This window comes from Scardinius erythrophthalmus (genome assembly GCF_964197995.2).
Source record: "Scardinius erythrophthalmus genome assembly, chromosome: 16".
NCBI lineage: Eukaryota > Metazoa > Chordata > Actinopteri > Cypriniformes > Leuciscidae > Scardinius > Scardinius erythrophthalmus.
Genome location: NC_138236.1, coordinates 28,177,315 through 28,191,351, shown reverse-complemented (window position 1 = coordinate 28,191,351; position 14,037 = coordinate 28,177,315). Strand labels below are relative to the sequence as shown.

The window sequence follows — 14,037 nt, the reverse complement described above, 5'->3', positions numbered from 1 at the left end:
TTACATGCCACCTCAGATTTTTAAACCTAGTGGATTTAGCTTCCAGAAAAATAATGTTTTGTGTACCTTTGCTTATTTTTAAAGATTGCTGTAGTTAAATGTATGTAGTAGTCTAAACATCAACCATTCAAATCAATTGTAAATTTGGTCAGTCCAATCGAGCCACACTCTGTTATCATCCACCTACTCTAATGTCGCTCCTTTTCTTTTTTTAACACAAAAGGTGTATTAATGAATATATATTAAGATAGGATTTGTTAAATCTAATTTGACACAATAATTACAACAAGGCGCATTTGATGCTTGACCCATGAATCAGCAATTACCCAGGCAGGCAGCCAGGAATAATAAAGGGACTAACTCAAGTCCCATGGTCGCCTGGCTGTGTTGTGTAGAAAAAGAAAGTCTTCTGATTGTTTTTGCTCTGGTTTTGTCTTACTGTCTCATTAGAGGTGAAGTCAGGCCTCAGCCCTCAACACACAACAACTCAGAGGAGGAGTCTGGTCATTAAAAAGGCACTTGTAAACCTAAGGGGAGGGGGAACCTGTCATGCTCATCAATGGATGATTTACAGTCAATAATTTTCCAGGCCAGAGAAGGATTATAAGGTTGCAGAACCAGTGATGACAATGGCATTTTCCAAAGCATTTTGAGGTCATCCTGTTTGACTAGATTTTTTTTTTCTCATGCGTCATTTGCACACATTCTTCAACGGATAATTTACAACAAGAGTCTTGTACATTACATGGTAAATAATAGAGTACAGCTGGGTTAAATGCACACCTTAAGGAAAATTTTCTTTTTCACTACTCACGTAGTATAAGCAAGACATTTTGTGAGCAAAGAAATCATAAAAGCAGTTTAAAAAATCATATGAACATTAATTTGTTTAATACAATCAAAACAAGCACTTCAGAAAAGTCTGTACCATATTCTCTTTATTTTGCTAGATAAAATGTACTTTTATTTAATAAATACATTTTAAAAATACAAAAGAAAATATTAAATTCTGAAAGCATCATAAACTGCAAATACCATACTTTTACACATTTTTACAGTAAATGAAAAACTGTTGATTTAATTACTTTTAACAAAACTGAAAATCATTTACTAGATCTTTGTCTAAAAAAAAAAAAAATTCTTGGTAACTTTAACATTTCTCATTTGCAGCAAAAAAATATTTAAGATTTAAAAAAAAAACGTTAAATAGTAGATCAACTTTGACCAAAAGGATCAGCCAAATTTCCTGGTGCATAGTGAACCGCTGATGTTTAGAAAAGTGTTAAGCTAGTGATTAGATGTGTTTAGAAAACCCACGCTGAGACAGGAAGAATCTCATTTCCGCTTTTTTCGAATTCCTCCTGTCCAATCTTCACCAGAATAGGCACATATCAGCTAGGGACAGTGCTGGGAAAAAAAGTTATCACGCTAATTTTGATTAATCAAAGCATTGCAAAGTTATATGTTAATTAAAATTACAATTACCCACAAGGTTGCGCTATGCTGCAACTGTGTGTGACAGAATCAAAATACTTATTTATTCTAAATTCCTCCTTTAGAATCCTTAAGCCCAAACAATAGTAAATCAATTATTTTTTTTTATTCCTCTTAGGCCGTGAGTAAGACCTTCACCAAACTATGCACACATCAGCTCTAGACCATACTGGCTAAAACTTAACAAAATAATTTTATTCTATTAAACAGTTTAGTAGATACATTTGTTTATATGTGTCTGGTATGACCCATAATGACTATAATGTTTATATCTTATGTGCACAAAATCCAAACATCTCAAAACTTTGTACATACAGTATGGAGAACAAGTCATTCTAAGAAAACAGGCATATTTTCATGAATTTATGATGCTCGGTTCTCTAACAGCCAATTCTAAACTATCAGGCATTTCAACTGAAAGATGAACGCTGTGATATTAAACTGCCCCTATTATGCTATTTTAAAGTTTCCTAATGTTGTTTTGGAGTCTCCTACAACAGGTTTACATGCATCAAAGGTAAAAAAACGGTTAATTTCCTCATATATACATTTGCACATCACCACATTTTTCACATTGTTGTGATTGGTTTACCGCGTACAGTGCGTCGAAAACAACAATGCCCATTGCCATAACAACGTCAGGTGTCCTGAGGCTTCCTACACCGTAAACGATACAATAACGAACAATAACAGTAACGAACAATTACGTTGATTTTACCATATCAATGCAAGCACGAGTCCAATGATGAAACACTGGAAGAACTATTCAACCCGAACCTCCATCGGAAGGACGACTCGAGCAGGACGTTTCTCAGTTATACGCTACTCAGTTTGAGGTACATTATGAGATGTTGCAACTGTAATTCCTCACCATCAGCATTAACAAGTGCATGTCCATCAACAAACCGATTATTTTACTTGTACTAATTTATTTACCGAGTGTTTTTCTAATTTATTGCGGTGAACGTGCATGTATGCAATGTATACATTAGCCGAGCTCTAGCGTGAATGACTGATGTAACATAAACAGTGGTAAAACAAATCTTGCTCCATGCTTAATCTTTACTCAAAGTAGTGAGAAAGACAGACAATCTGCATTAATAGACACAGTTTTAGGTAATAGTGGCCCACAAACTGATTAGCAGAAGTATTTAAGTAAGACAGTGATAACCTGAGTTAGCCAGTTAGCAGGAGATCTACACAATATAAAACTCAAAACTAAGTATTTTGAACACCATATTTCAAGAGCAAGCGGTTTGCGAATCCTGCATTGAACTCCGTGATTTGAGCAGTCGTCAGTGAAATAAAGGGAACACAACAAAAGTTTAGGATTATACTGCTGTGATATCATGGTAAAGATGAATTTTAACCACTGATTCTTCACATGCTCATCCTTGGGCAGTGAAAAAAAAGTGGCTTTACCTTCACATTGTACAGCCCAGCATCTTCTCGACATGATGCTGTCCAGTATCCACAGGAATCAGCTGCAGTGTTTGAGGTTCAAGTTTTCCCTGGTGTCTGCGCGCAATAAGTGGGCGGGCAGTATGCTAATGTTTCGTCTTGACGTCACAACAAAACGGCTAATGACCCATTGACTCAGAGTCGACTCTTACTCGGAATAAACCTAAAATTCTCGAGACAGCAGCTTGTGTCCAAATTTTAATCTTAACCGTTCTATTTCATTAGAAACAATCTGTAAACAGGGCTTTAAGTGTAAAATACCGAACTTGTCCTTTAAGTCAATTTTTTTTTCTATATGTTTCCATCCCTTTGGAGGGAAATAAATTATCTAGTTAATTTGTATAATTGTGTTGTACTGACAGCAGGGCTTGGCATTAAAACCCGCAAACGCACTCACTCCTACTAGCCACTTTGGCGGGTTGAATTTGATATAAAATATAGGCCTATACATTTTTCAGTTGTAGTCTTTTAACTCTTTCCCCGCCATTGACGGAAATTTACATCATTTATGAGACAACGCTCCCCCGCCATTGACGTTCATTTCCAGCTTTCCGTGTTTTCACTGTTATATGGTAGGTGGTGCTATTACGCATCTTCTGAAAGAGTATTGAATCTACTGATCAAAACAAAGGCGAAATAGTAGGAGAAAGCATATCTCATCATATGCATATGTAAAATAACGTGATCATCAACATTAAACAGCATTTAAGTCAGAACTGCCTAACATTACTGAATGAAATGTCGACCCTGGACAAGCTATAGGGCTGCAAAGCTTTGGGGGTGTTGATGGACTTGATCTACTCCATATTTGTTTTAATCATCATTCTGAATCCAATCCAGACGTAGTCTTTGACAAAAACCTGATTTTCTCAGCTTTTTGCTCAAAATGTTGCTTTTATATGAAACTTACCCTCATTCAAGTGTTGATTTTTTTTTTTTTTTTTTTTTATGCACAAAGCTAGAATAAAACTTTTTTTATGCCAGCCTTGGCCCGTATTCACATAAACACAGGGTGGCCTCATTCAGCTCCCTAGTTCAGTAGTCAGGGCACTGATCAGGGAGTCAGCCATTTTAAGGGCTGTCTCAATCGCAGAATCCTTCCAGGGCACTGAAAGTTTGCTCCCTAAAAAGAAGTTCTGAAGCGCGAAACTTAAATTACTTTAAAAAACTTAAATCACTTAAATCAAGTCACTACACATAACATGCGATAGATGTTTTTAAAAATACAAACCATATATTATTTATATTTCAGCATAAACATACATCGCTAGACAGATAATGAACGTAATCTAGCTAACATTTATAATTTATTTACGGCTGAAATGTTGTATGTAACAAGCAAAGTATTTATCATAATATACTTTAAATAACATTACATTATACATTGTGTCAGAAAGATACCAGCTCTGCTGTTTTTCTGAAAAATAAAAAAAAATAAAATCTGGTCTCAGATCTGGATACATTCGACCAAGTCAAAGACTGTTGTCTATTTAGCCTGTGTAAATTAGAAACAGAAGCGTACTGGAAAACAGGAAAGGGGAAAGAGACAGGAAGTGTGGGTCTTAGCCTGGAACCAAAAGTTAACACCATTCCTTTCCTGTAATCAATGACTGGAAAACTAGGTGTGGTAATATTTGTTGATTTATGTAATAGCAATTCTTTTGCAATCTGGTTTCATCACTAACTTGATTTACTGATGAAATAACCGGAAGTCATTAATTCTCGCAATTTTTTTTTCACGACACTGTCGGGAAAAAGGCTCTGTAACAACATAATTGTATTATGTAACTTAATATGTCTACTTTGCGAGAGACTGGAAACATCTCAAGACTGATGCATTTATTTGCTTATAGGAATCTGATTGCTAACTAATCCTTGTTTTTCTTAGTAAATAAGAGATTTAGGAATGCTTTGGAGGCTCTTCGGGGCTCTGAAAGATACCAATGACTTCCAGATTTGCAATGGAAAATGTTCCTGTGTTATTTTAGACCATTTTGGAAACAAACACTTGTCAGAGCTGTAGCCTAGCAGTTATGATATGTGCTCACACACAGAAATAGTTTACTGGGGAAGGGGGGGTGCATTAACTCACCTTCCTGTCATTCCAATCCTCTTTGACATTTTTTTCTTTTTTTTTTCTTTTCTTATGCTTAAGTTGTTCTTTTCCCAAACAACAAAAGTGTATCATAAAAGTAGTACATATGTTGTTTCTATATGCCAAGTGTTCTAAAGCCATGCAATGACTTTAGAACACTGTTGTTTAAGGGACAGTTGCTGGATATTTACATAAAATCTTGTCTTTGCCCCGGACGGAGGGGGCCAACTCACAAAAATGTTATCCCAGGCCCCATAATTTTTAGTGACGGCCCTGATCAGGAGTGTAGATTAAAATGATCAGTTTGACCTTTGCACGTTTTGTATGATGTAATGACACAATCTGGGGAGATGAATGCAGATAGATGTAAAAGTCATGGGCAGTTATGAAGTTAAGGTCTTAAAGGGATAGTTCACCCCAAAATGAATATTCTTTCATTAATTACTCACCCTCATGTTGTTCCTTGGAACACAAATTTAGACAAAACCGCTCAATTCATATGGATTGGTTTTACAATCTCTTTATGAACTTTTTGAAGCATCAAAGTGGTAGTGGGGTAGTTGTCTATGGAGGGACAGAAAGCTCTCAGATTTCATTAAAAAGATCTTCATTTGTGTTCCGAAGATAAATGAAAGTCTTACGGGTTTGCAACGACATGAGGGTGAGTAATTGATGAAAGAATTTTCATTTTTGGGTGAACTGTCCCTTTAATGGCATGCCCCTGACAAAAAAAGAAAAAAGAAACACTTCTAGAATGGAATGGAAAAATCTGCTGACAAACTATTACTATATCAAGTCCAACAGTCACCACGTGGCAATATGGGTCAGTAGGGTAATGATGGACACACTGTACACTGAATGACATGGCTGTAGCTTATGACGCTATAAGATGGTGTGCGGACATATGTGACCCAGTCTTTTCCTCGCTGACTGTCTAAATGGTAGAGTGATTAGTGAAAGAGAGGAGAAGGAGGAGGAGAAGAGGAGGAGCAGCCAAGCCAGCTGGAGCACTGGAGAGTTTGCATACCTTTTATGTGACCACCCCTACTGACTCTTTCTTCTGGACTGCTTCCAGGACTCTCTCCAGCCCTCTATCCCCGACTTCCTCTCGCTCTCTCCCTTCCTCCCCACCCCCATAACTGAAATAGTCTCCTAAAGGATTGAAAAGGATTGAGTCATCCTTTCTGTCCGGTTTCCTGTGGTCACATAAAGTTAATTTTAGCATGGGCAGCCAAGCAGAGATGCATGCAAGTGTCATAACCGAGAGAGATGAAGACTTGAGATTAAACTCTGTATACATTTAAGACAAAAACTCATTTCATTTCCACAGAATATGGGTGGGGTGTATTCTCTTTGTGTCCTTCTTCTGTTGAATTAGCTGTCTGAAAGTTTGCGTCTGACTTCTTTCCTTGTTTGTGTGTGTGTTTAGGTTTGTGTGTGTGTGTGTGTGGATTCAGGGGTCACCAATGAAACCACTGGGGTTCGCTTTTCTTTCTTTTTTCTTTTTTTTTTTTTTTTCCATGGCTTTAGTGGAGGAATGTTGGCATAAAGTTTGGCAGGGGGGAAGGCAGTGAGTGTCGTCTCAAGTGCTGGCATTTGTTTCATTTCAGCTGTAATGAGTCTTGTCCTGTCATGAGAGACATTTCTGGCTTCGAACTTCTAACTTCAAAGCTAGGCTTTTGAAAGTTAAAAAAACTTTCAACAAGTCCTCACATGAAACTCGTTCAAGACTCTAAAAAGTTAAGGTTTAGACAGCCGAGAATCTTTGCTCTGTCCGGTCCTATCGCCATCTCCACTTCAGAGGAAACGAACAAGCTGCTAAAAACGAGCCGCTCTCCTTTCAAGAGCAAAAAGAAACTGAAGCTATGCAGAAGGGGGGGAAAGAAAAGTTAAGGCTGTGCGTGCGTATGACTGCGCGTCTGTGTATGTGTGCCTGTTGGTGTGTGTGCGTGTGTGAGGGGTGTGTGAGTGTGTGTGTGCGTCTGTGTCTGTGTGGGAATGATTACATCAGCTTGAGCTAGCTCTATGATTGGTTAGGGAAGTGTGGTTTGATTCACTACCTAAAAGCCTGTGGCTGTAACCCTTTGTGAGGGGAACAGAGGCAAGTTGTCTGCCAAGCTGGAAACAGTGCCATCTGCATGCTCTGTCCTGCGCCAAAGCTAAACAGAGAGAGAAAGAGAAGGAGGGAGATTGTGACAGGTAGGATACGCTGAGCCACTGACAGGAAGAAGCATCTGCAAAGCATCGGAACTGCTTTTTTTCCTTTTTTTGGGGTCTTTTTTCTCTCTTGTGGAGTTGTGGAGACATTCGGGGAGCGGGTTTGTCTCTCAGTGTGTGTAGGAGGACAGAGGCTGCTGGGGAAAATGCCATCGTGTTCTCCTGACTGTTGCCTGCTCAGGCCCGGGGAGGTAAGATTTCTCCTCACCCCCAAACGCACGGCTCCTCTTGAGTACTTCAGAGTCCCTCTTCCCCTAGGCGACTGAAAGAGTCTGGGGAGTTTGTGTCCATCTGCACTGGGGTGAAAAATAGAACCTGTAGAATGAAACGGAAAGTCTAAAATAGAGTGTGATGGCGACGGTTACATTCACAGTTTAAGTGAATTATGGAATTCGCCAGAGTAAATGTGGTGGAAAAGCCGTAAAGGTTGGCGTAACGGATTTATAAACATGTTCTGGGTGAGAGGATGTATGAACGATCTCAGAATGGGTGAATGATGTTGCAAATAGGAATAGAGAATTTTCGAGAAAAGCTAGTATGTGAGTGACGAAGGGGAAACAATGACACGGGACTCATTCAGTTGTCGAGCACCAAACTATTTCAAATGAAACATTTTTCTTCAGCTTTTCCTACTCGTATTAGCAAGGATGTAGTCTAGACATGGAATTTATATGTGAAAAGACCCAGATTTGAGCGTTAATGGCTTTACACTCTGGGTCAAAGCCGTAGAAGAGTTTCAGATATTCCCTTTTTTGTAAAAAGATACAGTATGTCACCTAAAATGTTGTTGTGTAGCACTATTTAATGTTTGTTTTATTCCCGTTGGGACCCTGAAAATAAAATTGTCCTGTGACGCAGTAAAATTTACCAATGTGTAGATGTGTTTTTCCAAACTAGAAATTTGTTTTCTTTCTCCACATCATATCTAAGTAACATAAAAAAAATTTTTTCATCTATTTCAGATCATAAAAATCTTCAACGAGGACGGGATGGGAAAGTTGGTGGAGATCCCAGCCGACATGACTGCACGAGACCTGTGCCAGTTTCTCGTCTATAAAAACCATTGTGTGGACGATAACAGTTGGGCGCTTGTGGAGCATCATCCATCCCTGGGACTCGGTAACTGGCTTGCTAGTTTTTTAGGCTAGAGGGGAGCGAGTGAATTTATAGAGCTGTTTTAATGTGTCTGTGTGTGCGTCAACCACTTTAGATGCAGTAATTACAGGGTCTTTTGTGCTGGAGTTGAAATCAATGATGACCATGCAAGAGAAGAAGACAGACTTCCTTGATTCATCCTTTTATGTCCCCGGGCTGAGAGTAATTGATTAACGGTCGCCGGGGGAAATCCCGTTTCACAGAAAGACATAACAGGAAGTTAGGTTCCCCAAGAGTAGAACTGGTATTGGTTCTGGTACTTTAGTCGAGCACGGCATTGTCATGTGTAGTTTTGTCTTGTGTTTTATGCTTCAGGACACCATTTTAAATGCGATTCAAAAAAAAGAATGCATCATGGTTATTTGCATTTTAAACCATGTGGAAAGTAGTATGAATCATATTTTCTATTGCCTTGCATAGTTCTGTTCATGTTTTTTTCCAGAATGAGTGCATGTCACCCTTTGCTAATTTGGCTAACTTCTAGCAAGTGACTGATGATTTTGTGACTAAACACCATAGACTTTGGTGGGCACATAGCCCTGAGAAGATGATAAGTCAATGATTTTGGCATTCTAACTATATAGAATTATATATTAAATTGCATTTTAATATTTGTAGTTAGCATTGTCCTGTCCACGACCGTCTTAGAACAGACCTGCGACCGATCAGTTGAAAACTACTGCTTTTGCTGTTAGCTCTTTAAACTCAGACATGCTCAGTGGGTTTTTTGACATTGACCGTTGCTGTCAGAGTGCGCGTTGCGGGCAAATCTCGAGGCTAACGCATGCTGTGTGTTAATTGGTTACCTCAAATAACCTGTGTCGAGAATGTACGGGCTTGCTAGTAGAACTAAAGTCAACCCAGGGCAACGAGTCGTACAGGAAGTTCAGCCACCCGAGTACGTGGTCTGGACAGGATTTTGTTTGCCATCCAACTATTTGTTTTGTTTGGCAAACAAATGGTTTTCTTTTTTTACTTTCAACCTTTTATTTACATCCTGCTCCCCTTCTCTGTATCATCATTCTTTCATCGGTCTTTCAACGTTCTATTTTACTTTCAGTTTCCCAATGAGTGTGAGGATATGACAGATCATTAGGGAATTGGAGGAAATGTTGGGGAAATTTTGGAAAATTTGGGGGAAATTTTGAAACTGTAGCTTGCAAAAAGATATAGCCTACTCTTAATTTCAAGTGGTTAAACTTAAGTCAGTTAATAGTAGGTAGCTACATTACAATCTGTTCATAAAAAGTAGCTAACAACATTTCAGCTAATAAAGGGAGTAATAAATATATGTTGTTTTAAATATATAACTAGCAGATATTTTTTTGTAATCATAGCACTGTTTATCTGACACAAATGCAATGGAAATCTCAATGACAGCATTCAGATGTTAAAGGGATAATTTCACCCAAATCTGAACAATTTCTTTCTTAAGATAATATACTCTTAATAATAATAACTAATAGAAATAACATACATTTTTATATCTAAGTTGAAAACATGGTCAACGGCATAATACACTAAACAAAAAGACATAATAATACCACACAGAGATGTCTTTGCAGAGAAATAATTCTGGTCAGTCTGTGAATTGTTTTTTTGAACTGATATGTCTGAATGAACTGATTCACAAAATTAATCAATTCTACACATTTCAATGCTACACGTAAGAAAGAAGAGTCTTGGAATACGCGTTTAATAGTAACCTTAGCTCACTCGGTTGCAAAGTTTGTGCAATACAATATTTCAAATAACAATGTAGTTTTGTCATACTACATTGCTACATACATTTTGTTGGCAAAATAACTTACTGTACTGTAAAAGCTAAATCTTTTGTAAAGCAGATAAGCTTTTTTTCCACACTACTGAAAAATGTAGTTAAGTTAGTAGTAATAAACTTGTTTAAGGTAAACCCAGACTCTGAAAGAAGGCCTTGTGTTGGTATATTAGACATTTTGCTAGTTGGTCATTAATGCTAGATCAGTCATTTGTCCGGAGAAAAAAAAAATATTGTGTATTTTGCAGCAGGCTCAATATTTGGTATCCCAGAGACATTTATATTAATAATAATAAATAAAATTCGAATTAATATCCGATTCCCATTTTCTACTTTATTCAACAGTATCAATCCATAAACATGCTCATTTGAATGTTTGGACAAACTCTTCATTTTATATGCGAAACACAGGCTGCATTTAAAACGCCAAAGCGTTCTTCATTTGTTATGGATCCACTCTGCTAGTGTGAAGTGTGGTTGAGCGAAAGCATGACATCATCTCTCTGCAATGCCAGACTCTCTCCTTACTAAGCCAAATATTGAACTGCGGAATGATGGAAAAGCTTGTCACTCCTGAGTACTTCTGTATCTCAAACCTTAATTTCAAGATGGATGTGTTGTGGGGAAAAGTCATAAACCAGATTTGTCGTAAAGTGGATTAAAGTGTGTAGAAATTGATACACATATACAAAACTGCTGTGAGTGGATGTTATAATTGCTAAACAATTGCAATGCTTTCTAAAAAGAGTTACTGTAGAAAAGAAATTGTTGTGAAAAATGAAGCTTTCATTTTTTATGCACTGTAACAAGTGACAATGGGCCCTATTTTAACGATCTGAAACGCAAGTGTCAAAGCGCAAAGCGCAAGTAACTTTGTGGGCGGGTCTTGGGCGCTGTTGCTATTTTCCCGGCGGGATAAATGACTCTTGCGCCCGGCGCAAATCTAAAATGGGTTGGTCTGAAGTAGCGTCATTATACATAGGTGTGGTTTGGGCGTAACGTGAAATAAACCAATCAGAGCGTCATCTCACATTCCCTTTAAGAGCAGACGCACTTTTTCTAAAGCGGATTCCTATTATAACGGCGGATTTGCCAGGCGCACGCCAGGAGCGGTTCACAGCCGAAGAGACCGACGTTCTCGTCAGGGACGTTGGGGATGGAGAAACCCACCCAAATTAACTTCGGTTAAACAGGCGTATGATAATTTGGGTAAATGTGTAAGCTAGATGTATGCTTTTATAATCTATCTATCTATCTATCTATCTATCTATCTATCTATCTATCTATCTATCTATCTATCTATCTATCTATCTATCTATCTATCTATCTATCTATCGTAATAATGTATGATTTGCAAAAATGAAAACTGCTGCTTCTGTGTAGATGAGAGAATCAAAGTGTATGCGCGTTGTGCACACGCTACATTGATTATGGCCAAGCATGCGCCCTTAAAATAGCATATGAATAACATGCGCAACGCGCCACTGACTTTAAACAATTTTTTCCTGGTTAGTGGCGCAATTGTTTTCTAAACCTGCAAAATAGCATTAAGGAACGTTTGCGCCGGAACACGCCTCCTTTTTTGCGCTGAACCGCCCAGGGAGCGCAAGTTCATTCCCTAGTTTACCGACGTGCTTCTGTGGAGGGAAAAGCGTGCTTTGCGCGGGTGCAAAATAGGAATGATACATGCGTCGGTGTACAAAGTCAATTGCGCTGGGTGCAAGATAGGGCCCATTGTGTGGTTCTTACCATAAAATAATAGTTCACTCACACTCATTTAGTTTCAAACCATAAAACACATCATTTCATGGCACATTAAAGATTTTTTTTAAATAATGTGCTAGAGTTTTCAAGCTTCAAACTATACACAAATGCACTATAAAAACACAAAAAACGTTCACACGACTCGTGCACTATATTCTTGTAAACATGCACATTTGACCATGTGTGAAGAATAAACTAAATTGAAATACTTATTTAATTGAGATATTGCCATGAGTCACATTTTTAGGTTAATTAAAATACAAAAACAAAAAAAAAAAGAATTTCTTTAGTTGGTTTAATACAAAGTTAAGAAGATTGTTAAATGCAAATGAATTTCAGCAATAATCAAATCTGCTTTAAAATCAAAGCACTCTGAAGTGTTTTTGTTTTTCAATTTTTGTTTTTCAATTTGGCACTTTAGAAGCACATCTTCACTGTTTTTACCTTCTATAAAACATCACAGTTTCTTCTTCTTTTCACCAAACGTTATTGTGTTATTTTCTCTCGTCATTCATCGCTTACACTTCTCATGTGTTTCTGCTGATATGTTATTTTCTCTCGTCATTCATCTCTTACACTTCTCATGGTGTTTGTGGGGTGGGTGGAACTGATCCCCCTATAGCTTCCTGTTTCCAAACAAGCTCTCTGACCGTCTCCACAGTTGGATGAAGAACATATGTCCATATAAGGGTTCAGGGTCAGTTTTTGGAGCGGTCATAAACCATCCTTGGGACTAATAGTAGAGAGATTGTGAGAAAGGCAGAGAAACAGATACATTACAATATATACATTGATCAAACGGAGGTTTTTATTTTAGTTTCAGTAAGTCCCTGCGCTGGATAAGCTGAATGGGGGGTGGGGAGAGAGAAGTGTGGGGGTAACTCTCCTCCAGACAAACTCTCTTTTCATGAGGCAGGGATCGCTCACCCTGTTTATTTTTTGTCTGCCTGGATGAATGCTAACAGAAAATGATGTCATTTAAGATGCCAATATTACACCACATTTGAGTCTTTGGTTACAAAGATGCCTTTTTGTCATGTGTTTTTTTACACACAGACCTTTGTATATGTCTAATACAGATTTTTAAGTGAATGCAGTGTGTTTGTGACCAATTTATGCCTTTCCCCCCTTCCATCAATCTACAGAACGATGTTTAGAAGACCATGAACTGGTTGTCCAAGTTCAGACGTCAATGACCAGTGAAAGTAAATTTCTCTTCAGGAAGAACTATGCCAAATATGAATTCTTTAAAAATCCTTTGGTAAGTTAATCCAAGACTTCACATGAACTATTTCATAATTAGGTTAAGATGATTGTAGATTATTTTTATTTCCTCCTCTTAGAGCAGGTGTCAGCAGGTACAGAAGTAACATGACACGGATTATCGCTGAAGGAAAGTTCCTGACATTAATGGACTGTTTTCAGTCTTACTTGTTAGATGCAGATATCAAGTGACATGCTTCCAGTTCAGTGAGCTGCTCTCACACTCTCTCACACACAATCCAAAAGAAACCCATGCCTCTTACTATTTGGGCTGGAAATCAAACACTTTCACGAACATTCAGTCCTCTTGTAAATTCAGCTGCAGACAGAGGGGAGGGAAATCTGTGCTTTAAATGTGTTTTTTTTTTTTTTTGGCCCTTGACACTTTTAAATTGCCATAACACGAGTAAGCTCTCAACTATATAATTTTTGGTAGCATTTTCTTTGGGCATATTTACACATAATCTGTGTTTGTGCCTTGACTGATCGAATTGCATTCCATTTATACCCCGAAAAATAAATGTAAATATAATAGGCTGCAATATGTTTTGTTCGCCCCAAACTTTCTGTCATGTGGTAATTAGTTTCATGGTTTCTCCATCCATTTGTCTCATACATGATTGTTTGCTCACTTGTGGATAGTGGGACGATGCCTAGTATCTGTATGCTGACACATTTCCATTTGAGAAGAATTTAAGTATGTGGCCTGAAAAGCTGAATGTTGCTCTGTAGAATACTGGATTCTGATTGGTCAGTGGCTGCATTTTCGGGGCAAAAATATTCAGTTAAACTTGTACAACCAATTTTAGTA

The 14,037-nt window shown here is 37.9% G+C and overlaps 1 protein-coding gene across 2 annotated transcripts in view; it reads left to right on the top strand.

Moving 5' to 3' along the window:
* grb10b (growth factor receptor-bound protein 10b) overlaps window positions 1-14,037 on the top strand; it is a 131,228-nt gene that overhangs the window by 104,534 nt on the left and 12,657 nt on the right. For both annotated transcript variants that reach the window (XM_081388424.1, XM_081388423.1), the window contains exons 6-7: window positions 8,230-8,386; window positions 13,109-13,224. In XM_081388424.1, the coding sequence (XP_081244550.1) occupies window positions 8,230-8,386; window positions 13,109-13,224 (273 nt within the window). The remainder of the gene's footprint in view (window positions 1-8,229; window positions 8,387-13,108; window positions 13,225-14,037) is intronic.